Source organism: Simochromis diagramma, unplaced genomic scaffold, assembly GCF_900408965.1.
Source record: "Simochromis diagramma unplaced genomic scaffold, fSimDia1.1 OVJJ01000381.1, whole genome shotgun sequence".
Taxonomy (NCBI): domain Eukaryota; kingdom Metazoa; phylum Chordata; class Actinopteri; order Cichliformes; family Cichlidae; genus Simochromis; species Simochromis diagramma.
Window position 1 is genome coordinate 199,618 of NW_024386737.1, and position 25,720 is coordinate 225,337.

Sequence of the window (25,720 nt, forward strand, 5' to 3'; positions counted from 1 at the left end):
GCTTTCTCCTCCAACCCTTCCAAGCAATCCATACTTGTCCTGTCCTTTTGAAATATGTATGAACTTACCTTAAAAAAGGTAAGATTTTGAAACAGTTACATTTCTGCTATTGTCAAACAGAACGCAATAACCAAAGTGAGATTTTGTTTTGTTCATTTTACTTGCTCTTATCTCTCCTCAGCTTTCCCTCATTATTTCTTCCTTCCTTCCTCTCTGGTATTTCTTCTAATCTTCCCAACTAATCATGAGTGTTTAAAGCCTAAAGTGAAAGAGAAAGGAAGTGTTTAGAGTAATGCATCCATACAGATCAATACATAAACACACAGACACACACGTGCGTAGGTGTATGTTGCACTCAAAGAAACCGATAACGCGCACTATAAACACACAGATATACTGTATTCATATACAGAAATACACACAGACCAGGCGGCTCAAGCAACTGCTAACAATTACAACAATTAGTGGTTGTACTTAGCCAGCCAGCCACGCTGCCTGTTTATAATGTGATGGAGCACAAATGTCATAACAATGAAGCTTTGAGACAAACAAGATGCATTATCAACATGATGCCTGCAGTAAACTGCAAGCACTTGTGTTATCAAGCCGAGAAACTGAGGAAGTCTTAATCTTCCGAACGTCAAAAAAAAACCATGGTTATTTTTTTTCTCAGTTAGTGACAAAGCGCTTTAGTGTTCATAAAAACATGCTCAGAATTTGCAAACTCGTGGTGATGATCTTTCATCTTGATCTTTATATGTTAAAGGTATCGGTACTGGTATCGGTATAAATACAGTCCTGATGTTTACTTGCTATCAGGTCAATACCAAAATTTGCAGTATCACACAGCAGCCCTTATTATGTTTCAGACGGTCTGTTAAAAAGTTAAGATTCATTCACTAAGAATATCCATGACTTGTTTCATGGAAAACATGACCCCGCAGAAACAAAAAACATGCTGGAGGTCAGCTCGGTGCATTTGATGTGGCCGCAATATCGTTTTGTGTTCGTGTGGACTGAAGGTTTGGCTGCATCGGGACACAGCGGGAGAGCTTTAATGGCTGCTGCTAGATTGAGCAGCTCTAAGTGAATTAACTGGAGGAGGAGAGCTTGAAAGTGACTAAAATAAGATTAGTGGGCATGAATAGGACTACAAGTGCGCGCGCACGTGTGTGTGTGTGTCTGTGTGTGTGTGTGTGTGTGTGTGTGTGTGAGGTCTTGGGGACATTAGTGAGTCCATACAGTCACATTGTGGCTCCGTTTTGGGGACAAAAGGCAAAAAGTCTGCATACTGTGAGTTAATATATTTTAGGGTGAATATTGAAAGTTAAACTTGAGCTTTAAGGTTAAGGCAAGTCTCCAGAAAATGAATGTCAATGTCAGTCCCCTTTTCATAGTGGACATTTTGCCAAAGTAAATGTTAAAATGAGTGATCTCATAGTTACATTTAGGCTCTTGAAACCATGCTCTCTGACTGTCATTGCATCGACTCACTGGGGCACTTGAATAGAACAAAACTATTGTTAATATCTTATGAACACCTGTGATTTTCCTACTGTGACTAGTCAAAATGTCTGGTGAGAAAATTCCACTATCCACACTTTTATGAGTCTTTTTTCACATCTTTTATTTTCAAACTATTATTTTTTATAGCAAATTTGAGTCTAGGACTTCATCTGATGAAGGTCATGTAATCTGCTCAAAACAATGTTAAATATTTAACATGAAACAACAAATTATTAATTCAAGGATTAATATTTTATAGGCATCTGTGTTTGTATAGCATGATAATTTCATTTGGCAGACCTTGGGGCACCCCTGGGTTGCTTTTGGTACTAGTTTGTTCTTGCTTCTTTAGTATTAAAAGCCAAAAAAAAGGGAATGTGGCTTTACAGGTAACAAAGAAGTACACGACTGGATTTGGGGAAACTTTTTTCATCAATTAACTGAACTTTTTCAGCCAAGGAAACTGTCCACAGTTAGATTACAGAATGAATCACACTAGTTTCATGGAAAGCCATGGAAATTTCCAGCCTGTTTTCACTCCTTGCACAATACACAATTTTTGCTTTGATGTAGGCAATACTACACCAAACTCATCAAACTTGACCTTGGCTTGAAATTCAAACATATTGCTTAAGTTTTTTTTTAAAATGCCGTTTTAATGTTGTAAAGGTGCGTATTTTAACCCAAACTGCAATATTTGCCTACATTATTCATTAGTTTTAACCATATAAACCTTAACAAGCAAGTTTTGGAGCATTAACCCAACCAGTTGGTAGAGCCACACAAATATGAAAGCAAAAACTAAGTGGAACAAAGTGCTCTCCCAAATCCTGCCAAAAGAAAACAACCTACAAACCACCACCTGTCGTCGGGGACTGTGATCTCCTGGTGTTCAATATTGCCTCCAAAGTTGCGTCAAAGACTGGTGCCATGAGACACTGTGCACAAATCTCTGTGAACAGCAGTATTTGACTCCCCAGAATGTCAACATGTTACTAATTTGTGATTTTACAATGTCATACTTGGTTGTGAGGGTCCATGCAGCTTTGGCTTTCAGCACAAAGGGCCTATGTGTAGGCATGTGTAGGTTTAGGGTAAGTGTAGGCGTACCCTAAACTCTGAGAGTTGGCATTACAATTACAGTTGGACTTTTTTGCATATGTAATTTGTTTTCATGCACATATTTACATCTGTGGTAAAAAGACAGTGTATATGAGGCTTAGTGCTCACATGTTACTGGTAAGTGTTAAGGAGGCCTGTGTACTGTAGCAGTGAAGTAGCTAGCATTGGGCTAGCACCTTTGTCACAAATGGATCAATTTTTAAAATATTAGTTCAGGAAACTGCCAGGGTCGTCCAGTGTACTGACAGTGATCAAGCGATATCCGTCTCTTTCTGTCTGTCCTCCTGGATCTCTCCAGTCGTCTGTCTTCCTGGCAGGCAGCAGTCTATCCTACACTGGGACCGTAGCCTCCTCAGCAGACAGCAGCCCTAATTTCATTAATTATAAACCAATATGCTGCTCGCAGTCCCTCTGGAAAGGACTTTACCCAGCACTGGCATCTGTTCAGCACAAACACAGTGAGGGATGGAGGAATGGAGGGAGGAGAAAACAAGGGCATCTCTGACTCCCACCCTAGGTGAAGCATAGAACTGTGCAGGGAAGTGGATGGAGAGGGAAGGAGGTGGTTGTTGAGGTTTTAAAAGTAAGTTGATATGGACTCAAAGTAGGAATCCAAAACAGTTTCATGTACAGAGTCATGGAAAAGGAAAACTTACAAGCTTGAAGTAAAAAGGACAGATTTCTATAGAAACTAAAAACCTCAGATCAAGATTTTCTGTGACTTTGGTTCCAATTTTTTTAAAGAAGAAAATACACAGTTCTTTGTTTTGTTTCTTTTCATACTCTTATCAAGTTTTCCAAAAAAAGAGTGATAAAGGGTTTCTGTTTGTCATTTCCCGTTACCAGGTGTAACTCTATAACCAATCCCTTTCCTCTACCACAGCCAGAAGTTCCAGAATATTCCTCCTGGATCTTCTCCTGATTTAGTGGGATTCATGGCCTGGCCTCAGGTGGGAATTCAACCAACTCAGAGGCTACAAAGACACCCTTTCCTCCAGTCATCCAATAAGCCATTATCACATATACAATACTAAACATTCTACAACACACTGAAACACATTATGTTTAAACTTGACACCACCAGCTCACCAACAAATGAAAAATAAAAGCGAAGCAAACTTTAAAGAAAAGTGGAATGAAAGCATAATCATAAACAGGCTGTTAATTCATTCACACATGAGCTGCACAGCCTTACGCACAAGCATTCAAAGTGCAAAAGCATGTTACCAAAGTCAGGGCTGTTTACTCCCTCGCCATTCATAAATTATATACGTAAACACAGACATTCTGGCACATCACAAAACGGCCGGACAAAAAAGCGATGCAGGTTTTTATTTTATCGTTGCATTGGCTACAAATATCAGGACAAAAAGGTGCTAAGCATCACTGTTTCTGTAAATTAGCATTAAGCAGCAAGTGTGAGGTTTGAATGCAAACAATGGGGATTAAAATATGCTGAAATTTGAACATGTCGTTTGACTTTTGTTCTCTGTGCTTTAAAAATTCTGACTTTAAGATGTGTTTAACGATATGGAATTAAGGTACTCATGCATTCCAGTCCCAAACAAGCAATGGGAAAAGGTGAACTACTTCCTGTATCGCAGGGCAGCTTTAATGTGATTTTCAGCTCTAATTAGAGTTAAGTCACTTAGTGAGTTGTAATGATGTTTGGCTCACCGAGTAGCAGACGCCGTCCATCAGCCAAATGAAATATTAAAGTGACCTACCGCTGGATTGAGTGCATGTGTATGTGTGTATTTATATTTGTAGTTTTGTCGAGAGACCCCCATAGCACACTGTGTGTCCATCATGACCACATACAGTACAGTAAACACAAACGCACACACATTTATGACCTACATTTACTACACACACAAACAACAGGGTGTCAGGAGGGGCAGGGCAGCAAATATGCATGTGTGTTTGTGTGTAAGCGTGTTTGTTGGGGGGGTGAAACTCTGCAGGTGCACTGAGCCATAAATCTAATGCAAAATTAGTGTTATCTTCCTACCAAATAATTCATGAGCCCGCATCTGAAATGATCGCAGAATGACTCGGCTTGTCGTCCCCTCTGTCTTTGTCACTCCTCCCCCATGAACGATGATTTATTTAAGATGTCACATGGAGCAGAAAGTAGTAAATAAGAACAGCTACAACTGACAATTCTCTGGTTTGATCCCAAATGACCGTTAGGCATGATTCGAGTCATGGAGGGCATAGGAAAGGAAGAAGCAGCATCTTGATTTACAGTCATTGTAAAAAGAAGGTACACTATCTTTCAGTTTAAGTCTTTATGTACTAGGACGTAATTAAAAAGTCATCTAAACCTGGGTGGATCTTGGAATTAGGCAAATACAAATTCACACTAACCATAAAATGTGACAAAAGGCAGAAACACAGTGGGGAAATCTAAGTACACCTTTATAGGAATTGAGAGGAAGCAACGCCGCTCTGCTATCCAAACGTGCTTGATTTGAGAGGGATCCAAGCAGGAAAGACATCAGTAATTATCTCAGAGACGCAATTGTTGCTGCCCATCAAGGGAAGGGTTATAAGGCTGTTTCCACACAATCATCCTACAGTGAGAAAAAGTTATTCACTGTGGGAAAACATTCAAGACAGCTTCCAATCTTTCCAAGAGTGAATATCCCAGCAATTGCCCCCAAGTACAAATTTGCCCAACAGCTACAGTTCAGACTTTACAGGCATCAGTTAGCATGTTAAATATCAAAGTTAATGAAAGTACAATTAGAAAATGATTGAACAAAAATAGCTTGTTTGGAGGGGTTTCCAGGAGAAAGCCTCATCTCTCCAAAAAGAACATGGCAGCACGGTTTATTTTAGACTGCAAAAACTCTGGAACAATGTCCTGTGGACAGACCACACCAAAGTGGAGAACTTCTTTGTAAACCTAACTGTTCAAGAGTCTAATATGAGGTCATCTGTCTGACTGTAAAAGCTAAACTGGATCGTGCAACAGGACAATGATCCCAAACACAGCAGCAACTCGACAGAATGGCTGAAAAAAAGGGAAAAAAATCAAGGTTGTAGTGGACCAATTAAAGTCCAGACCTTACCCTGACTGAAGGGCTGTGTTAGAACCTTAAGAGAGCTGTCCATGAGCAAATCCTGGAAACCCTCAATGAACTGAACAGTGCTGTAAAGAAGAGTGGGCCAAAAATGATCTGAGAGACTGATAAAGTCATACTGGAAACAATTATTTCAACTTATTGCTGCTAAAGGTGTTTCTACAAGCCACTGCATCTTGAGGTGTACTTTTTAAAAACCTATATGTAGTCCTGTGAGAACTTTCTTCTTCATTTTGACTTAGTTTTTGTCAAATGAATAAATGGCACAATGCAATATACCATGTGTCGTTGCTCATCTGAGGTTGTATTTGCCTAATTTAAAGCCCCGGTAAGGTCTACATATTTTTTATCTCCTTATTTTTTAAATCTTAGAGTTGACAGAGGGTGTACTTTGTTTTTACCATGACTGCATATTTATTTTTACTGCAGTTTGAGTTTAAAACACTATTCAAACAAAGGGTGTCTTCTGTAACGATTTGGCTGTCAATAGTCTTAACGAAAGGCTGCAGGTGGGTGGGGCTTCTGAGCTTCTAGCTGTGTTTCTAAGATGACCACATTAGAGATAACAGCTCTCACTGAGATGACTGAGAACCATTTGTAGAAAGAAACTGAGTGCTTAGAGCAGAAAGAAGCCTGAGCTTTTAGCTTATAGGGCTACAGTACATACAGTATGCCTCATTACTTGATATAAGCATCCACAATTTGAACAGAAAAGTGGTCAAAATCATAATAGGTCTGCTTTAAAAAGCACAAGGGCTGTAATTCAGGGCCTATGTGGCTTGGAACAAGAAGAGGAAGATTAAATATGAACCATATCAAGTCTAATACATGCCTTTTTATAGAAATTGTGATCTAATAACTGCAATTTTGCTCCCATTTGTTTGGGCAACAAGGTGGCTAGCAAAACGTAAAAGCAGCGGCAAGCACATTACTGATGTTGTTTGGGATGTGGCTTTTCTCTGCACCCACAACAGCTTTCAATCAAAAGAGGTCAACAAAACAGTGATTTAGTATTAAGTTATAGTGGATCTTTTCTCCTCCACCAAGAGTGGCAATGACTGTGTGTGTGGGTGATGACAAAGTCACCGTTTAAATAAAAACAGGTAGCATTACTGTGGCAGAATATCTTGTTCCCTCAGAAAGGAACCCTCAGGAAGCACAACCATAAAAAACATTACCAGTCATCAATTAATTTGATGAGCGCTGGAGTAGAGGCAGCTGACAGATACTATGAAATGTCCTCCAGCTCCATTGACTTTATGTCGTGAAACATCAACTGAATCGTACCATTATTTTCCTTTTACCTGATACTTCCAGAGGGAAATAGCGAGAAGACTTGGCTTCACTTTTAGTTCACTGGCCGGAGCCCAGTTGACTGTGTTTACTTTATTATAGGTCAGTGTGTGCACACCCACTAACTATAGCCAGGGCCTCAGCATATAAAACCCTAAATAATATGTCTACATTTAGAGAAATCATCGGGTGTCGCTGTGGAATGCAACACCATTGTGGTAAAACATTTTCACAAAAGAGCAAACAACCACTGGAGAAAGCCAGAAAAGGGACAACGACTTTGTGTTATGATACAATGTGATTGACACATGTATTTTTTTGTGGCCGTATTATATATGGATCACCTATAACGGTTATCATGCAGCAAATACTTCAACATCCACTGTGGGCAAAGATGTTTTTGTGCAATTATTTTTTGTTGTTGTTTTTTTCTTGTTAAAAAATTGTAAAATAGAATCAGTGAAATGATTAATTCCATCTTCTTGCTTTTCTTGCATTGCATCAGGCCCTTTTAATTAATTAATATGGCAGAATGAAAAGTGCTTTTGTAGTTATTACCATTACAGTGGAACTTACGAATACCCCCATTTAACGAAAAAGCCCAGAATGCCCAAAAATGCCTTCCGAATCATGTGACAAACCCTTGGCTTTCGTACTTGCGCTTCGCTGTATGCATGCATGCGTATGCTTTCTTCAGCCTCCACCACCTCCTCCTCCACCAAGAACTTCGTCTCCAGCCAGCATCGCCTCACTCAAAAGGGCGATGGGTGCTTCGACTTACGAAAATTTTCGACTTACGAAAGACCCTCGGGAACGCATTAATTACGTAAGTCAGGGTCCCACTGTACTTATTGTTGAGGTTATTAGAAACACCTCTGCTTATACTGCTGTGACAAGTCAAAATATCAGCAGTTAAAAGGGTTTATTATAACATCCCCGTTCTCTGTACTCACATACAAATCTGGCCCACAGTCCTGGATTTTTACCTGAAGTTCTATTAGAGACATTAACCATGTGTAAGCAAACTTTGCGTGAGATAGAGTGGCATAATGCTGGCATTCAGAAGAAAAGCTGTTTTTTAATGTACTGGCAAAAATGATGAACAAAGGCTGTGTCCCAATTCCTAGGCCGCATCCTTCGGAGGCCGCATTTGAAGGCAAATTATGTCACAGCCAGGCGACAAAGGCTGTCCCAATTCGAAGCCTGCTACAAATGCGGCTGACAAATGTGTCCTTTGTTTCTCTGGATTTCAAGCATGGGGTGTATCTATCCCAGAATTCATAGCGCAGCCCAGCCAATTTCAGTTTCCAACAATGGCGGCAGCTACTTAGTTTTAATATTACTCTTTCTGGGTCACAAAATAAACTATTAAGTTATTTTCAGGTGAGAACGTAGCTGTGTCAACTCCAAATATCTGCTTGGTTTATCAAGACATCACATAATTGCAAAAGTGCTCCGACGTTTTTGGAGACGTCTGTTACCCACCAGCTCAACAGCTAAACGGGAGGTCAAGGCTCACTAGAGCCGGCGAGAACACCGAACCTCTAGCACATTGTTTTCAGACCCCCCACAGTCCTTCACTACTCAGGTTAAACATGATATATAATTACTTGGATAACTTAAAAATGTTGTTATTTGGCTTTTTTCAGTGTTTTTTTTTGTTTCTGAGTATATCGGTTTGACTGAGATTTAAGTTAAAGTTTCACACAGCTGAATAAACATCAAACAGAAAACTGATGGTCGAGAATTTACTCCAGTGTCGTGTTATATTTTAGGGGAGAAAGGAGCAGACGGTTGAGTTTATTAAACTCCACCGAGACAGCTGGGGATGCAAATTTGAAGGCTAGACCGTCCCATTTCACAGCCTCGCGCTTCCGGGCTTCTCGGTCTTCGAAGGACCGACCCCACGTAGACCGTGAAGACTGGGTGCTTGACATTTTCTATGAGGTGTTTGTGCACTATTGTGACCAGACATCTCCACTTTGATCCCATCTCTCCAGAGGGCATTATTCCAGAAATATTGTGGTTGACTTCAGATGCAACTTTGCAAACCTAATCCAAGCTGCTATGAACTTTTTGAAGAGAAGAGGCTTTCTCCTTGAAGTGTATCCAATTGTGCTGTCATAAACTTTAACATTTAACATGCTAACTGAGGCCTGTAGCATCTGAGATGTAACTCATGCATTTTTTTTTTTCAGCATGGCACACTCTGACCTTAGGGTGAATTTGGTGGTAGCCCACTCCTGAGAAGACTATGGCAGTTATGACATTGTGTTAACACACACCTGAATAGTCCCAAAATGTTTGCTTTTTCAGACGTGATCACAGCTTTGATGATTACTTAATTAAGTATATTTGATTAGCAGCAGCTGGCTATTACTTACCCCCTTAAATGAAACAGAAACATATTTAGTTTTTTACACCAGTCCTGTGAAAACTTTGTTTGTTTGTTTGTTTTTTTTACTACATACAGATGTTGCCGTGTGCAAGTTAAACACAAAGCCATAGCTAGGAAACAATTTGCTTAGAGAAAGAACCTGCCATGAGGTTCAAATAGGTTCAGTGCACTCAAATGAAACAACAGGCTATAGATGCCATGTGTAGTTGGATGGCTTTAAAAGTAGCTTCATATTTCCTCCACTATAGCCTATGTTTAGGGTCCTTTGCATAGTCTGAGGTTTTATTGGCAGGAATTTTGAAACTTGAAAAAGAGTAGGATAACCTTAAACAAGCGTTAGATCAAGGGTTTGAATCAAATAGAACTGGGTCCACAAAAGTAGATATTAGCTGTGACATTAGTTTAACTTATCTTTTCTCATCGGATCCATTTGGGGAATTTAGACATACTAAAGACCAAAACTCCACACAATATACTATAAACAATGAACCCCCCCACCCCCACCCCAAAAAAAAGATCTCTTCTACTCAGTGGTATAAACTTACCCCAAATTAGGGGGTCATCTGGGCCAGTGGTCCAAAGTTAAAAGGAGCGTTACCCATTCATTTACCCACACAGCCTTTTCTAAACACTGGTCTAAATAAATTGGATATGAAGCCTGGATGCTAAGCAGGCATCATATGATCTTTGTTTCGTTCTGGCAAACGAAATTTGACAAAAAACACAGTCGATAGCAAAGCTCCTCTGATAACCTAAACACACTGGCACGCAAGGACACACACACACATATTCGCACATGTCTCAGTGGATCATATTTGCCAGCAAATCCATATGATTGTAACATAAACACAGTGCTGCACAAAGAGGGAGGTCTGGGCCTTGTAGGCACCTGAGTGTTTGCAGACATGAAGGTGCGCGTTTGTGTGTTTTCTTTCGCCCAATCCCCTCGTGTGTCAGAAAGTGATTTCATCCCGCTCCGTACAAGCTGCTTTTGTCGAGCCATCGCATCTTACTCACCACCTCCCCACCCCGAGCACATTTAGAAGAACAGATGAATAAATGGACGAGGGGGGAAAAAAACAGTAGACTAAAACCACAGTGGAACTCAGCGATGGTCAGCCAGGCCCACCACGCCTCAGCAAATGTTTGTCCAAACCTGTTATTTCTGGCATTGTACTGTCTCAAAGAGATCATTTTATTCTCTGAGAGGAATGCAGCAGCTATAAATAGTCTGGAGATGAAGGAGGGGAAATCAGAGATTTGTAGAGTAATTACAGAGTCAGAGTTGAACCCTTCTGTTACGGCTCATTTTTCATCAACCTCTGTCTCCACGACTGTCTGACTGAGTGACCGACTGAGGTAAAAACGGGCCCTTTTTTCAATGGGAATGCAAGTCTGACCTGATATTTGACCTCCATTTTTATTTCTTCCATGCCTGTTATTTACTCTCTACCTCTTGTTTGTCACAAAACCAAGAGTGGATAGATTTGAATCTCTGTGAGGCACAACTGAGTTTATTTTGGAACACTTACCTCAGTATTTTTAGTCTGAAATAAACAAACAGAAAATGCTGCTTTTTGTCATTTTCATATCAATACGTTTGATGACAAATTAAGCTACCTCCAAACCTTATATTCCAGATTAAAACCAGCCCTCTTCCTCTGCATTTGGCAAAGCCTGCACCCCTCCAGCGCGAGGCTCATTTTGGGCCAAATTACTCACTCCGATGTAAGACAGATGACACAACGAATATTGCATTTGAACGTCAAGTCAGCAGTTTGTGTCTGATTCAGACTCATCTGAGGTCATTTTTGTTTGATTTAAGTCAATTAAAGGTTGAAATGATGGCAAAACATATATACATTACATAAACATACACATGGCATGCAAATAACTCATGTCCAGTCCAGCAGTGCAATATAACGTCCCAATCTAACTGAGTATGTATATATATATCTATAGATAGATAGATAGATAGATAGATAGATAGATAGATAGATAGATAGATAGATAGATAGATAGATAGATATGGGTGTATGTATGAGCAGATATATATGTGGGTATGTATGTGTATATATGTATATATATTTATTTATGTTATTCAAGTCCTTTTTTGGAACCCTGTGTTGGAGAATTGTCCTAATTTGTCGGTCTGATGACAATAAAAAGTCTTGAATCTTGAAACGCAGTGATAGAAAGGCTTCTGACGCACAACATTCCCTAGCAATGACAGGGTGGGGGGAAAAATAATGTATAACATGGAAAATTTATATTAAGAGGAAATGAAGGTAGTCAATACAAAGCGACAAACTAAAACAGTCAAAGAATAAAACCTTCACTCTCCTTTGTTTCCAGAGAAAACTCAAACAGCCAGGCGAGTTGCCCTGACAGCACTTGTGTCTTAAATGATCTTTGTGGAGTATAAAAGGACTTTTAGCTCGTAAATTGCTGTAATTATCAAACATGCCCTTCTCATTTTGCACAGTCAGACTTCGTTGGCAAATTCACCCCGGCAATTAAGGAAAGCTGGAAATGAATGACAAGTAATGGTGTGGCCCACATTACTCAGATGAGGGCAAGCAATCCAGAGACAGAAGGGTGTAATGGTGGGAAATGTGCAACACAGACTGAGAAGAATTACACACTGAGTGGATTATAAACTGTGTTTGCACATTTATTCATAATAATATGGATGTGTTCAAGGCAAATCCTGTTCCTGCTTGTGTGTTTTTCATTCACTATTAGTATTACTAGGTATGGATTGGTTGCCCCCCCCCCCCACACACCACCACCACCCTCCAGCTCTTGAAGACTTTGTGCAGTGTTCAGTGTCACTTTGTTGTGGTCCCAGGGAGGAGCATAAAAAGGTGGTGGTGGGGGGGCACGAGATGCAAATGATGGCGTTTCAGAACACTTTGCAGCCAATCATAGACAAATTATGGCTCCGTGAGGATTTTGCTCAACATCTGAAGTGGCTCCTGATCCTGAAGCATCAAGAGAGGAAAGAAATGTGGAAATGTGGAAAAGTCACTCTATTCTAGTTTTTCCTGCAGCTCTTAATGGCGAGGAACATAATATTAAAAAACATTAAAACAAAAAAAAAAAAAGATTTTTAAGTGGAAATATAAGCTGTGTGTGTTTAATCAGCACAAAGGGATTCAGTCAGTGATGAGATATTTGTGAACTTTGTAGACAGATTTCTTTGGCAATATTTCACATTTAACAAAATTTTCACTTTCATAGTTCAAATAGAAAGAAAAGAGAAGAACATGCTTGATTCCGATGCGCCCTGGGTCTCTGTGACTACCTGTGCCTTTTTTAGCAACAGAGAAATGGCGCCTCTATGTGGCCACGTTTTAGTACTGTACTTTTTAATACAACAAACGTGGACTGAAGTAGGACAGCAAAATTGTTCCATGCCCATAATTTTATTTTATTTTATTTTTAAATCAGGAAAGGATTCAGCAGTTAAGCACATTTTAGGTTTAAAATGAGCACATTTCCCCACCCAAAACCCAACAGGACATTGTGGCTATTCTTTCTCTATAAAAGGTGAGAAAGAAGCCGGGAAAGGATTTCTTTTATTATTATGAAAATTATATTGTCTGGAATTATTAAGACGTAAAAGAAAAATTAAAACTTGTATTAACGTCTCTTTTTTTATTAAATTATATGACTTATTATTGTAGTTAAAATAAGAGCGTACATTAGAGGTGGGCGTATCATTATCATTAAATATCGATACCAGTGTCGATATTGGTACTAGATTTGCCTGATAGTAGCACAACAGGATGTGGGTTTCTAAGTCCAGTATGTAGCCCACTGAATTCTGTTAATGCTTTTTTTTTCTTAACCTTTTTGTGTTGACTGTTTCAAAATACATGAAAATTTGATACCTTGAAATTTTGAGTTATTAAGTGTTTTTTTTTTTTTTTTAGATAATATCCCACAATGTTGACTTAAGACAAAAATAAATAAATAATTAAATAAAAAATAATAATCTGTGGTGAAAACACGCCTTCATACATAGTTTAATGGGAGACAATAAAAAAAAACTTTTAGAGTAAGTAATAAAAATGTTACGTATTCACCCTTTGCTTTCCCAGATACACAAACCAACTGATGAGGTCATAGTTCGTGTGAGTGGTGAAGGCTAACCTAACCTAACGGTCGGAGGGGAGCAATGAAGCCGTGTAACAACCATTAGCCAAATCGTGAATAGGCCACCGTTAATCAGAGCAGTAACGTGCATTTATCTTTTTAGCTTCAGAATAATATGGCTATGGAAGCGGAGAGCCAAAAGGTGAGTGCACTGCCAAGTTTGCCCTTGCCGCTTTGCGAGCAATTATTTTAGCTAACAGCTAACGGAGCTAAGGTAAGTAAGTAATGCTGGGTTATGTTATGTGATATAAACTTTATCACAGTTAGTTTTCGATACTTTTGAGCTACTTTATTTCCAATAAATTGTTGGTTATAATCTTAGTTTACGTGAAAAATACATTAAGAAAAATGCTAATTAACTTGTGCAATATATATAACTTGGCAACATGCTAGCTAAATAGGTTAGTTCAAAGTAGCTAAGACGTTAACTACGCTGTTTACACGATTTAAACCATTTTTACCTGAGAAATATTAATGCTCGTTGAAGATAATTTTAAAAAGTTTGTGTTGTTTGAGTAACTTTTTTTTCTCAATTTGCACACAATCCTTTAAACTATAGGGAAATACTGATTAAGTTAATTGCTAATCATTTTTCACTGTGTTGTGTCTTCCTGACAATTTTTCTCCATATTCTTTGGACATTTGAAGTGAATCTTTAAAGGAATTGAATTGTTACCCAGCCCAGAGGCTGTTTCTTGTGTATAAAGGTTGAAGGTACATCTACTTTGGTTTAAGAACCTGCTGTTTAATTATTTATTTTGTTAGTTTTGATTAAGTGTTAAGTTTTAGAGCAGAATTTCCTTGTGAACATGGCTACATTCATTTTCCGAGTCAGGTTGTGTAAATAGAAGTGGGATTTATAATCTCTGGCCACTTTAAGTAAAGCTAGTTACCTATTCCTTAAGACACATATGTAATCAGCCAATCACAGAGCAAGTAAGTGACTCAAAGTCACTGAACAAGTAATTCTGCTGCTGCACCTCTTGGTCTCAGTATGTCAGAAACTGCTAATCTTCTGGGATTTTCCCACAAAACCATGTTTAGGATTTAGAGAAAATGGTCTGGAAAAGATAAAATATTCTGTGAGGGGGAATCTCTGAGTGAAAATGCCTTTTTGAGGTGAGGGGCCATAGGAGAATGAGCAGACTGCTTTGAGCCGAGAGAAGGCAACAGTAACTCAAATAAACACTCGTTATAAGCAAAGTATACAGAAGATCAGCTCTGAAGGAGCACCACTTTGAGCCTTAAAGCAGATGAGGTTCAGAAGCAGAAGACCACACACGGTGACACTCTTGTCTGCTGAGAACAGGAAGCTGAGGTTGCAGTGTGTAGGGGCTCAAGAAAACTGGAAAACCTTTGCCTGGGCTGAGGACTGTCCCAATGTCTGCTGCAGCATTTGAACAGTAGAGTCAGAATTTTGGTGTAAACAATGTGAAAGCATGGATCTAGCCTGCTGTGTATCAACATGATCATCAGGGATATTTTCTCTTGACACTTCAGGTCCCTTAGTACCAGGTGACCATTGTTTAAACGCCACAGCCTGCCTGACTCAATACTATAATGATCTCCACACTCACCAGATCTCAATCTAAAAGAGCGTCTTTGGGATGTTGTGGAATGAGAGAATCACATCATGGATGTGTCTGATGCTGTCATGTCAATATGGACCATAACCTCTGAGGAGTGTTTCCAGCACTTTGTCGAATCTGTGCCATGAATGCAAAAAGGGGCCCAACCCAGTACTGGCAAGGTGTACCTAATAAACTGTCCAGTAAGTGTAGCACTCAAGTTTTAATACTCATAATCTTGACTACTTTCTGGGAAAGAAATTAAAAAATCAGGCCAACCTCATTACATGTAAAGTTTCTTACTGGCCCAGAGTAAGACCAGTACACGCTGTCTTTGGGCCTGAGTGAACAGAGATATGTATTTTCCACTTTACATTTGCACAATAATGTACACATAAATACAGAAATTTTGGTAGGAGAAATAAAATAATTGCTCTTGGCTTGAAAGCTGGACATGAAACTTTTCATTCCAACAACTTGTTCACACAAAATTATATTTGGTGTTTGTTTTTTTTCCCAGAGCGGGGGCAGTTCCTCCCTAAGTGATGTGCTACTTCCAGATGATTATGCTGACAGCCTGACAGACCACAGCACCACCTTTGGCAACGTGATCCCTAACAGGATTTTTGTTGGGGGACTTGACTACAGGGTGAGGGCTGCTGAAATAATGTAGAACAAATGATTCAGACCATGATTTAAAATCTCTTTTGCAATGATGAACCAAACTAATGTGTTTCAAGGTTAATGAGCGTGACCTGCGGCACATTTTTTCTCAACACGGCACAGTGAAAGAGGTGAAGATTGTCTTAGATCATTCAGGAGTGTCGAGGGGGTGAGTTCATTGTCTTTTTCCTCTCATACACAGAGTGCGACTGAATGATAAAGTATGCACAGCTGATTTTCTCAGCTTTGACTTTAAGAGTTATAAGCGTTATTTACACATTTACTGTAACAGTAAAACACGCTCTGCCTTTTGTCTTTTAACAGATATGGGTTTGTTACTTTTGAAACCCAAGAAGATGCTCTGAAAATCATCAACAATGTAAGTAGTTTAGTGTCTTGCTTTGGAATATTTCATGCATATAATCATGCAAGCAATCTGACTAGAATTTGTTGTCTGTACGTTTGTTTGTGCTGTTACAGACTAATGGAGTCACTTTCAAAGACAAGAAACTCAGTGTTGGTCCAGCTTTTCGAAAGCATCAACCTTCAAGTCAAAGTAGGTTGACGGTCCAGTAGTGCAGGTGTTTGAACATGTAGATTAATTGTTATCAGCAGTTCTAAAATAATTGTGATAACTGGAGTACTAAATTTCAGGCTCACGGTCGGTCCAGCTTTTACAGGCACATTTCTTGTGATTGCTAAAGACACCAGATCATGGTTCTGTGGTTTCATTCTTTTCTCAGCAAAGAGCACCTCTACAGCCAGCCTTGAACCTGCCATGTCTCAGCAAACATCCTATGGGACCTTCTACCTGACCACATCCACAGGCTCTCCCTACACTTACCATAATGGAGTTGCCTACTTCCACTGCTCCAACATAAATACTCCTTCTTACCAGTGGCTTGTAAGTGCTCATATAACACCCATTTAACACTTTCAGTACTATGCAGAAGGCTTGATTTTATGCTCAGTTCGCCTCAGCTGGTAGTAGTTTGTGGTGTAGCTCCCTCTAGTGGACAAACTAAGCAATGCAAAACTAACAACATAATAACATACACCACCACCACCCTAATCAGCTGTTATAAATGCCAATTTGGTTTTAACCAGTTTATCCAAGGGAGCTGGTCTAATAAGAGCTCATGCGTTTGTGGTGTCTTTTCTAAAAGAGACAAATTTATACCCACAAAGACCAAACTTGCATCTCCAGTTATAGTTGCAGTAACGCAGATTAATCAGAAGCTCTTTTCTAACTTTAAATATTTGCATGATTGATGACTTTCTTCCAGCCGCCATCTTCGCCAGTGGTCCCCCATCCTTATCAGCCTGTGTATGAGCAACTATCCAGTCACCACTACCAGGTCAGCTCAGCCTTTCAGGGATCCAATCATTTCTCCCATTGGTGCCATTTAACAAGCACAGCAAGTTATTTAACAGCAAACTTTCTTTCTGCCTACTCTCACTGCAGTGCATTCCAAACCAGTATCAGTGGAATACACCCCAGGTAGGCAAAATGCAGCTTGACTTTAGCTTCAGTTCAGGAGCGTTTGGCCAGTTTTGACCTGTTCTTGATGTCTGTTCTCCAGTGGCAGATGCCATCCTATGCAGTCTTGTACCCCCAGCAGTCACAATATGTTTACCTGCCTGCTGATGGAGTTTCTGTTCAGCCACCTGTGTTGTTCATGGAGGACTCCACAGTGGAGGTGCAGATTCATCAAGGAAGACCAAAATGTTGCACATTTATTTAACTGTATCTATTCCCTTGAGTATGTTTTATTTTGTTAGATAAGACATGATACATGACTGTAAAATGCCTTCGATCTTTCTGCTATATTTGTAGCTTGTGTGCAAAATCCTCTGTAATTTTGAATGAAGTAACGTACCATATTATAATTCTGTCATGACTATTGAGGAAACATGCTGTTCAGGAGGCACTTACTCTGTCCTTTTCTTCTACGCTTGCAGTTTCTTGAGCCAACAGTGCAGCATGTTTACCCAGTGTATCCTCAGAGAGCAGAAGAAGTGGCACCTGCTGTTCTGCAGCATGACCCTGGAAAGGTAAGAAATGGATATCCCTCCTGTAAGCCAGCTCATAAATAAAAGGTCCTCGCAGCAGGTGGGTAGAGTGTCTGTGCTCTCGTTGACATCATAAATCAAATTCAAATTCAAATTTTCAAATTTTATTTGTCACGTACACAGTCATACACAGTACGATATGTAGTGAAATGCTTGGACAAAGATAAAGAGCCAAGAGGCAAAAAAAAACCCTGCACAACCAGTATTTAGACCAGTCTGAAGCCTTAGCATCTGGTTCAGAGGGTTTAACTTGTATACTAACATGATTATTTTAAACTTTGGCCATGTTTAATGTGAACATCCATCATTACAGCAAATTATATATGACAGTAAGTAAAGAAAATAATAATAGGTCTCTGTGTCTGAGTAGGGGAGGGCTCAGGTGCAGGTGATAAGTAAGAGTGTCTTTATAGCTAGCACTCTTATTTATCACCAGATTGCTTTCTCTGTATGGTGTTTCTCAGATGGTCCCAAGTTATAAAGATGCCAAAGTAAGAGTACAAGTTAGATGGATGGAGTCTAAATGAGGAAATTATTTTCTTGCACACCCAGTGTCAGACTGCACCACTGCTTCTCATCTGACTCTGTCATGGTTAGTGTAATAGTGCTCACTGAGTCATAGTGTGTTATTTTTATTTTTTTTCCTCCCTCTGCAGAATCTAAAGTTTTCACCCTCGTGGGTCCATCACAAGCCAAGACACCGCCGCCACATCCACCACAAGGAATACCACCATCTGCCAGAATCAACAGAGCCTCCAGACGCCTCCATGTTTCACACTCCCCAAATGTCAAATGTAGGCTAAATCCACCGAGGGCTTTACAAGAGAAACGAGTTACACATCTAATTTTAGTCACTTCCTTTTTGCCCTATGGGTAGCTGATAAACCTCAGCCTTACAACACAATAAAGGTAAGCTTTCATCTAGTTGTGCAGTCAGATGACTGAGATTTACTGTTACAGTGGGGTTCTTTTCTTACGCTGTATTGTTTGTTGTTGTTTTTTTGTTTTTTTACATTTAGGCACAAATACAGTGGTGAAGTGTCCCAGTAACAAGTATTTACTTTAGTGTGAAAACACATAAGTATTCATAGCATATCTTGACTTGATCAAAATAAAAGCTGAAGATGTTCATGTGCAGTAATAAGTTGTACCCTCAAGATTACAGTCATTACAGTCCAGTCATGACCTTCATGGACTGAAATTTGGACTTCAACTTAAATATGAATTATATCAAATCTAACAGTCAATTTTATAGTAATTTGTTCAATTCCAGCTATTTGTGCTTAGTCATTTAAAATAGAAAAATTAGTTTTTATACATTTAAAATTGTCTGTGTGGTTTTATGACGTTGCTGATCGTCTTTGTTCATTTTCTTTGCTTTTGTTCTGTATTTTGCTTGAGGTTTTCAAGCTTAAAGCAAACTGTAAAACTGAGAAATAATAAAAAATAATAGCTCTGTAATGTCACATGACCACCAAAGCTTGTTTTGTTCTCACATAATTTTAAGTTCTTCAGTGGTAATAAATGTTTCCTTTGGTGTAGTCGCCATGTTGTTTCCATTTGTAGGCCATGATTCTGAAGTGGTGCCTGAAAGGATGGAAAATGGGAATATTTAACAGTTTAAAATAACAGCATGTTTTAAATGTGCAGATTTAAAGTAAATGGGTCAAAAAATCAAGTAAAGCCAGACTGATTTATCGGTAGATTAATGTTATTGGCTTGTAATCGCTATTTGCATATGTATCTGTGTCAGGATTTAGAACAGCCAATAAGTGAAAATGATAAAAGTAAAGAAGAGATGGGGGGGGAAACACCCTTCAACTGTGTTATCATTGCTGACATTGCACAGTTTGTCCACAAGAGGGCACTCTGTAACTTCCCTGTTTGCCACAAACAAAACAACCAGTTGCTCCAAGCAGTCAGGCAAAGTGTACTTAAAGTGTAAATAAATAACTGCACATAACAAATGTGGGACATGTTTTTTATATTTTAAGAAGCAAGAAGAAAAAATATCAGATAAAGTTTCAGATTATCTGGTCTTAAAAATCCTTTATTAGCTCTGTGATTTGAAATGTACAATATCAAATTAAAATGTTTTGAAGTTGTAGATGACTTAATAGTAATTTTCCATTTCTAAAGCAATGATCACAGTGCAAAGGATTTGTGCCTTTTAGAGCAAATCTTTCAAATTGAGTGTGTAACACAGGATTTGCATTATGAATATGAAATCTGCATACATCAGTTTAGCACAGATGGGATGAATATAGTTTTTTAAACGCTCGGAATGATTTGTAAACTCTAGACATTATATGTGTGGCCACCGTATGGGATAATTGCAGCTGAATAATGGAGCAGTCTGCCACTGATGAATCAGGGATTTTATGTGTATGAATGGGATAAAGGCCTTGGCAGAGTGGCAAAGCCAACAAAATGCCAGCTTATTAGAATAACAAGAGATGGAGTCTCGTGACCTTAGGTTGAAGTTTGTTTGTTTGTTTGTTTTTAAAAAGTTGTGTGTCTATGCATAAGTAGCATTATACTGTTTTTATGTCACTTTCAGAGTTTTTCCAGTTTTCAAGATCTGCTTTACCTGCTGTAAAACTGAAAGTAAGCTTTCACATATGTGTAATACACATATTACAACACATCAAAATAGATTCTGTGACCCAGAAGTGGCAAACAGCATCATATTTAAGGTCTCCTGTTCAAGCTTAGTGTAAGGGAGCAAACTACACTACACAGTCTCCCAGCCTCTTAATCAATAATTATTATTTTTTTAACTGCTTCATACTTAATAATGTCACTTTTAGGCCTTACATGGACAATAGTGAAGTTGGCATACTGAAGCTTTGGCTTGGATTTCCCTCCATTATATAGATAAATAAACAATGTAAACAAACTGTTGTCAATACTGTGTATCATGTGTATATACAATGCTGTAATCTTTATTAATAATATCAACTGACAAATAATACTGGATGAATAACAGGTTTACATGAAAAAAATGTCAATAGAAAATACAGGCAGTAATGTAAATTTCTGCTTTACTGAAGTTTTCTTTCTAAAGCTGCCCCAACACGAACCATTTCATGGAAACAGAGTGGGACCCATACCATAAAAATGCTAGGATTTGGATTTAGTGTTTCTGTTATCATCACGTACAGGCATGCGTTATCATAGGCCCTAAATGGGGGTGTACACGGCAGCACTTACTTTGCGAAGCCTCCATTCAAAAACCCACAGTAAACATCAGCAAACCTAAAAATTGAATAATTAATTCAACAACAGTGTAGCCTGTTTCCATAAATGATTGAAATATATGCAAAGATGACATAATGTCCAAGCTAAACACTATACTTAGGCACTGTAGCAATGCTGATGTCAATACAAACACAAATACTGATGTTCACAATTTCAGTAGAGGCTTTAGTGTATCTATATTTGCTATTTAGCTCTAACATTTGTTACATTACACTCAGGGCCACAGCAGTTGTGTGATTATGGCTAGATAAATAAAAAATCAATTAAAAAACTGTAAAGGTAGATTTAATTATCCCTTAAACAAGTTTATGACAAGATTTAATCATTATTCGTTGTAGAAATTATTGATTATCCAAAACAGCCTGAGGTACAAACAAAAAACTGTAGCCTTCAGCCCCTCAAAGCCGTCCAGGATCCCTGAATGACAAAATTCAGGAAAAATACTTGCTCCGACCCTGGCATTTGTACAGTTAGGAATCTATTTGAATGAGAAGGACGCAGTTGTTTTGCACATAATGTGATCACTGACCCGTGGGGCACTAGCAAACTATGGTGTTTTGATCAATAGTGATGAACGTGTGAAAAGTGGACAACAATAACTCATCATCACACTGCAGTGCGTCGCTATACATAACCAGATTTGTTTTATAAAACCTATTTGGATGACAATACTTTATGCTGTGCCATCACACAGCTACTTTATATAAAAGGACAGCAGCACAGAGGGCATCTATTGAGCATCAGTCGGGCCCCCACTAAAATAACAATGGGAAAGGTAAGTTTATTATGTTACTGAAAATACAGAATTAAAAACCAAAGCAAAACATTAACCTTGAGCTAGGAGCTTGAATGAAAAAGGAGCTAAAAATTTGCGAATGCTGTGACATACATTTGCAGATCATATTCTACGAGGACAGAAATTTCCAGGGTCGGCACCATGAGTGCATGAGCGACTGTGCTGACCTGCACCCCTATTTCAACCGCTGCAACTCCATCCGGGTGGAGAGCGGCTGTTTCATGGTTTATGACAGACCTCACTATCTTGGCCACCAGTACTTCCTGCGCAGGGGGGAGTACTCCGACAACCAGCGCATGATCGGAATCAATGACTGCATTCGCTCCTGTCGCATGATTCCCATGGTAAGCATAAGATTGTATTAAAGATGCAATGAGTTAATATTATTTAGAAGTGGGCATGTTGAATTGTTGAATTATTGGAGTACAAAGCAAGGTCAAAGAAAGAAGACATGTATGTGCTCAATAAATTATTAATAAAACTCAAAGTAACAAAATGGAAGAAGCTAAAGTAAAATAAAGGCTGACTTGGATCAACAGGTAGAAACTCTAACACAAACTCTGTAAAGGAACTGTCATTATTATTAGACAACTTCGAATAAAATTGATATAAATTTAGTTTTGGGGAACATTTCAGAATATAAATCCTTGACAGCTAATGTTTGACCAAAACCTTCATCATATTTGGTTCCCCACATCCAGTTGGCTCAGATGCTGGGACCATCTGGTCGTCCCTGCTCCACAAAAGAAACATAAACTGAAGAAGAACTTTTTGGTTAAGGATGTTTTTCCATTAGATTGTCTTAGATGGACTGTTTTACTCTTCCATAGTGTCTGACTAATAAACATTGTTCTGCAGCACCGGGGCTCCTACAAAATCAAGTTGTATGAGCGTCCAGATATGGCCGGCCAAATGCAGGAGGTGAGCGACGATTGCCCCAACGTCCAGGACCGCTTCCGTATGTCTGACATTAACTCGTGCAATGTGGTAGACGGCCACTGGCTGCTGTACGACCAGCCCAACTACAGGGGGAGGACCTACTACCTGAGACCTGGCGAATACCGCAGATACAGTGACTGGGGCGGTGCGAGTCCAAGGATCGGCTCTCTCAGGCGAATCACCGACTTTAATTAAAACCTTCTGAACCTTGTTCCTTTGTCTCTTCTCAATAAATATGCTGGGCTTAAACTGCTTGTGTTTATGTCTTTATCCAAAAGAAGACAGCCTTGATGTTTAAACATTTTTTTGCTGTAACATCTAAACTTCTTGTAAAACAATAGTTTGTTAGACAAGAAATGTTTGTGTTGACTTAGATCATTTCATGCCGCTTTCTTCAGAGGTAACGAGAAGCAATCAGTCCTTAAATATTCCAGACGACTCTAAAAAGTTTAAGCAACCAGGAAAAAAACAAACAAAAAGCAGCTGACACCACTCTGGTCTTTTGTTTGGTTTATTGGTAGCACTTTTTAAAATATTTCACATGAAATATCTCACATCGGCATTCTCACATAATGATGCGTCTGATGGATCCAACCCTAGGACTCATGCCTCCCCACTCATGAAACCTCCTGTATTCACCAGGATGTATCAGGTACTGCCGTCCCCTGTAGTGAGGATGCTCGTAGAAGATCCAGTAGCCATCCATTACGTTGCAGGAGTAGATGTCATTGAAATGGAAGCGTTCATACAGGGAGGGGCAGTCATCTGTCAGCTCCATCATCTGTCCTCCAAGTTCTGGGCGCTCGTAGATCATCAGTCTGTGAGTGCCTTGGTGCTGCAGAAATGATGATTACAATCATCAGTGTAGATCAGTGAAACCTTTAATACAAAAATGCCCAACTGAGACTTACCATAGGGATCATACGGCAGGATCTCACGCAGTCGTTGAATCCCATCCAGCGCTGGTAGTCTGGATATTCGCCCTTCCTCAGGAAGTACTGGTAGCCCATGTAGTTGGGTCTCTCATAGACCATCCAGTTACCACTGTCCACTCTGATGGAGTTGCAGCGACTAAAGTGGGAATGTAGGTCAGCGCACTCGCTGCTGCACTCATAAGAGCGACCATCGAAGTTCCTGTCCTCGTAGAAAATGATCTGAAAGAAGTTTATTCAGGGATTTTCGGTAAATTGGATGCATGCTTGATTAAATTAAAGACATTTTGCTAAAAATACCACACGTGAAGTGGTTCTGCATCACTGGTTTTCGATGAATAGTCCATGCAGGTATGCAGAAGCACAAAAGGAACAGGATTTTTTTTTTTTAAAAAGGTATCCTTACCTTACCCATTGTGTCGGCTAACTTTTGTCACACTGTAGCAGCAGCCGTGGGCTCCAGGCTGCCTTTATAACCCATGGATGACCTGTGTCATTGTGATTGAGAACAATGACTGGGCTGGTCAGCTTTTTCACACAGAACATATTTTTTTCTTGTGCTTTGTTTGGTGAGGTCTGCAGTGCAAATCAGCTGTTTTATTTTCTGAGCCGAAGCTGCCCCTTGCATTTGTTTAATGGCCTACACATAAAATCCACAACTAAACTAAAAATACCAACAACTATTGTCAACAAATCCCTAAACATATACAGTATTTACACTGGAATGGTGAAAGATGGTATATAGACATATCACCAAATTACATTCACGTGTGTTAGGGTACACATTTTACACATTGCGTATAATTAAATGTATCAATGTTAATGCTAATAGCAAAGATGATGCATTTGTAAAAGTGATAAAAGCTGCAGTGAACATCTTTCACATGGTACTGCTTTCAGCTGCCACTGCTGCACCCTTGTGCAAAGTGGCAGCAGCCTTTTATAGGTTCAACAATTCAACCGCTTTTTTTTATGTCAGCAAACAAGTTGTTTTAAATAACCTCTTGTCTGTTGTGCTTTTGTTTGGTTCTTATCAGCTTATTCTGATACGATGTTTAATACACTCTGTGATTATTTAATGCAATGGAGATACAGCAAGTATAACGTGCTATTATTAATGCATCAATACATTTCAATCTGTATTGTTAGGATTATTTGATTTCTTTGCTTGTCATATGATAATTAAATCATTACTAATTTATTTACATATGAATCAGTGTCGATACTGTGGATTTAGAGCATCGTGTCAAAGTAGTATTGCCTAATTTAAAGCATGATTATAGTCTTAATCATGATTATAGTCATCTATAAATATATATATGGTGTACAGCATGCATTTTAACTGCAAGAGGCTTATTGTGACATTGTAATTATTCATATCTCAGAACCTTGCAAAGTTGTAAAGTCTATAAAACATATTTCTGTAAAGTTTTATTGCAGTAAAAACCCACATTTGCCAGAAGTGCAACACTTGATCTTTTTCATATAGGGGTTAGCTTGTTCAGGCAGTTTGTTTTACTATACTAATATTACTGGTGTAACTTAGTCAGTGAACAATGGGTCTATAAGAATTCAACCCTTATACTCACCTTAAAATATTTTCCCTTCTATCAAACAAAAACTTAAGGACATTAAGAAGAACCATTCATGTAATCCTAATACAGTTATCCAGTATAGTGAAAACTGAAAAATAGATGATAGATGGTTAATAAAGTAGGGAATGTAAGTATTGTATGTAAAGTTGTATATTATGCAAATGACAGCAATTGTTCTACCAGAAATATCAAAAAAGATTGCCAAAATGTGTTAGTTACTGATTATTCAAAATATAAAACTGGTTTTCCCTTGTTTTTAGCAAAGTTGTGTTAAATAAAAAAAATATAGAAAATTATAATGTATTTATTTAAGTGGGTTTAAAG

At 38.8% G+C, this 25,720-nt stretch overlaps 3 protein-coding genes across 6 annotated transcripts; 2 read left to right on the plus strand and 1 right to left on the minus strand.

Annotated features, from left to right (window-relative positions):
• The first annotated feature begins 13,506 nt into the window (after nucleotides 1-13,506).
• On the plus strand, nucleotides 13,507-19,316 carry LOC120718810 (protein boule-like). Of its 4 annotated transcripts, XR_005692590.1 has the most exons (12): nucleotides 15,190-15,340; nucleotides 15,658-15,786; nucleotides 15,878-15,969; nucleotides 16,125-16,179; nucleotides 16,281-16,356; nucleotides 16,544-16,704; nucleotides 17,087-17,158; nucleotides 17,266-17,301; nucleotides 17,384-17,500; nucleotides 17,763-17,855; nucleotides 18,530-18,782; nucleotides 18,893-19,316. XR_005692590.1 is itself a non-coding variant. In XM_040007647.1 (11 exons), exons 1-11 carry the CDS (start codon nucleotides 13,685-13,687, stop codon nucleotides 18,674-18,676), a joined length of 1,005 nt encoding a protein of 334 aa, XP_039863581.1. In that variant the 5' UTR covers nucleotides 13,507-13,684; the 3' UTR covers nucleotides 18,677-19,316. The 4 variants fall into 4 exon arrangements, 3 of the variants coding, with proteins under 3 accessions (XP_039863581.1, XP_039863664.1, XP_039863487.1); XM_040007647.1 differs by lacking the exon at nucleotides 15,190-15,340 and adding an exon at nucleotides 13,507-13,711 and having other exon boundaries at nucleotides 18,530-19,316; XM_040007553.1 differs by having other exon boundaries at nucleotides 18,530-19,316.
• A 2,080-nt stretch (nucleotides 19,317-21,396) lies between these two features.
• LOC120720129 (gamma-crystallin M2-like) lies at nucleotides 21,397-23,270 on the plus strand. The gene is made up of 2 exons (XM_040009778.1): nucleotides 21,397-22,274; nucleotides 22,789-23,270. The coding sequence occupies exons 1-2, from the start codon at nucleotides 21,984-21,986 to the stop codon at nucleotides 23,062-23,064; spliced, it is 567 nt and encodes a 188-aa protein (XP_039865712.1). The 5' UTR covers nucleotides 21,397-21,983; the 3' UTR covers nucleotides 23,065-23,270.
• Nucleotides 23,271-23,366: 96 nt separating this feature from the next.
• LOC120720395 (gamma-crystallin S-1-like) lies at nucleotides 23,367-24,216 on the minus strand. Its single transcript, XM_040010080.1, has 3 exons — nucleotides 24,208-24,216; nucleotides 23,781-24,035; nucleotides 23,367-23,704 (listed from the first exon to the last, which is right to left on the minus strand). The coding sequence occupies exons 1-3, from the start codon at nucleotides 24,214-24,216 to the stop codon at nucleotides 23,435-23,437; spliced, it is 534 nt and encodes a 177-aa protein (XP_039866014.1). The 3' UTR covers nucleotides 23,367-23,434.
• Nucleotides 24,217-25,720: the final 1,504 nt, after the last annotated feature.

Coding starts and splice junctions, on each gene's coding strand:
- LOC120718810 (XM_040007553.1), top strand. CDS start 15,287: ATGCAAAAAGGGGCCCAACCCAGTACTGGCAAGGTGTACCTAATAAAC. Junction 15,970..16,124: donor CATTCAGGAGTGTCGAGGGG/GTGAGTTCATTG, acceptor GTCTTTTAACAG/ATATGGGTTTGTTACTTTTG. Junction 16,357..16,543: donor GCATCAACCTTCAAGTCAAA/GTAGGTTGACGG, acceptor TTCTTTTCTCAG/CAAAGAGCACCTCTACAGCC.
- LOC120720129 (XM_040009778.1), top strand. CDS start 21,984: ATGAAAAAGGAGCTAAAAATTTGCGAATGCTGTGACATACATTTGCAG. Junction 22,275..22,788: donor CCTGTCGCATGATTCCCATG/GTAAGCATAAGA, acceptor ATTGTTCTGCAG/CACCGGGGCTCCTACAAAAT.
- LOC120720395 (XM_040010080.1), bottom strand. Junction 23,705..23,780: donor CCTGCCGTATGATCCCTATG/GTAAGTCTCAGT, acceptor TCATTTCTGCAG/CACCAAGGCACTCACAGACT.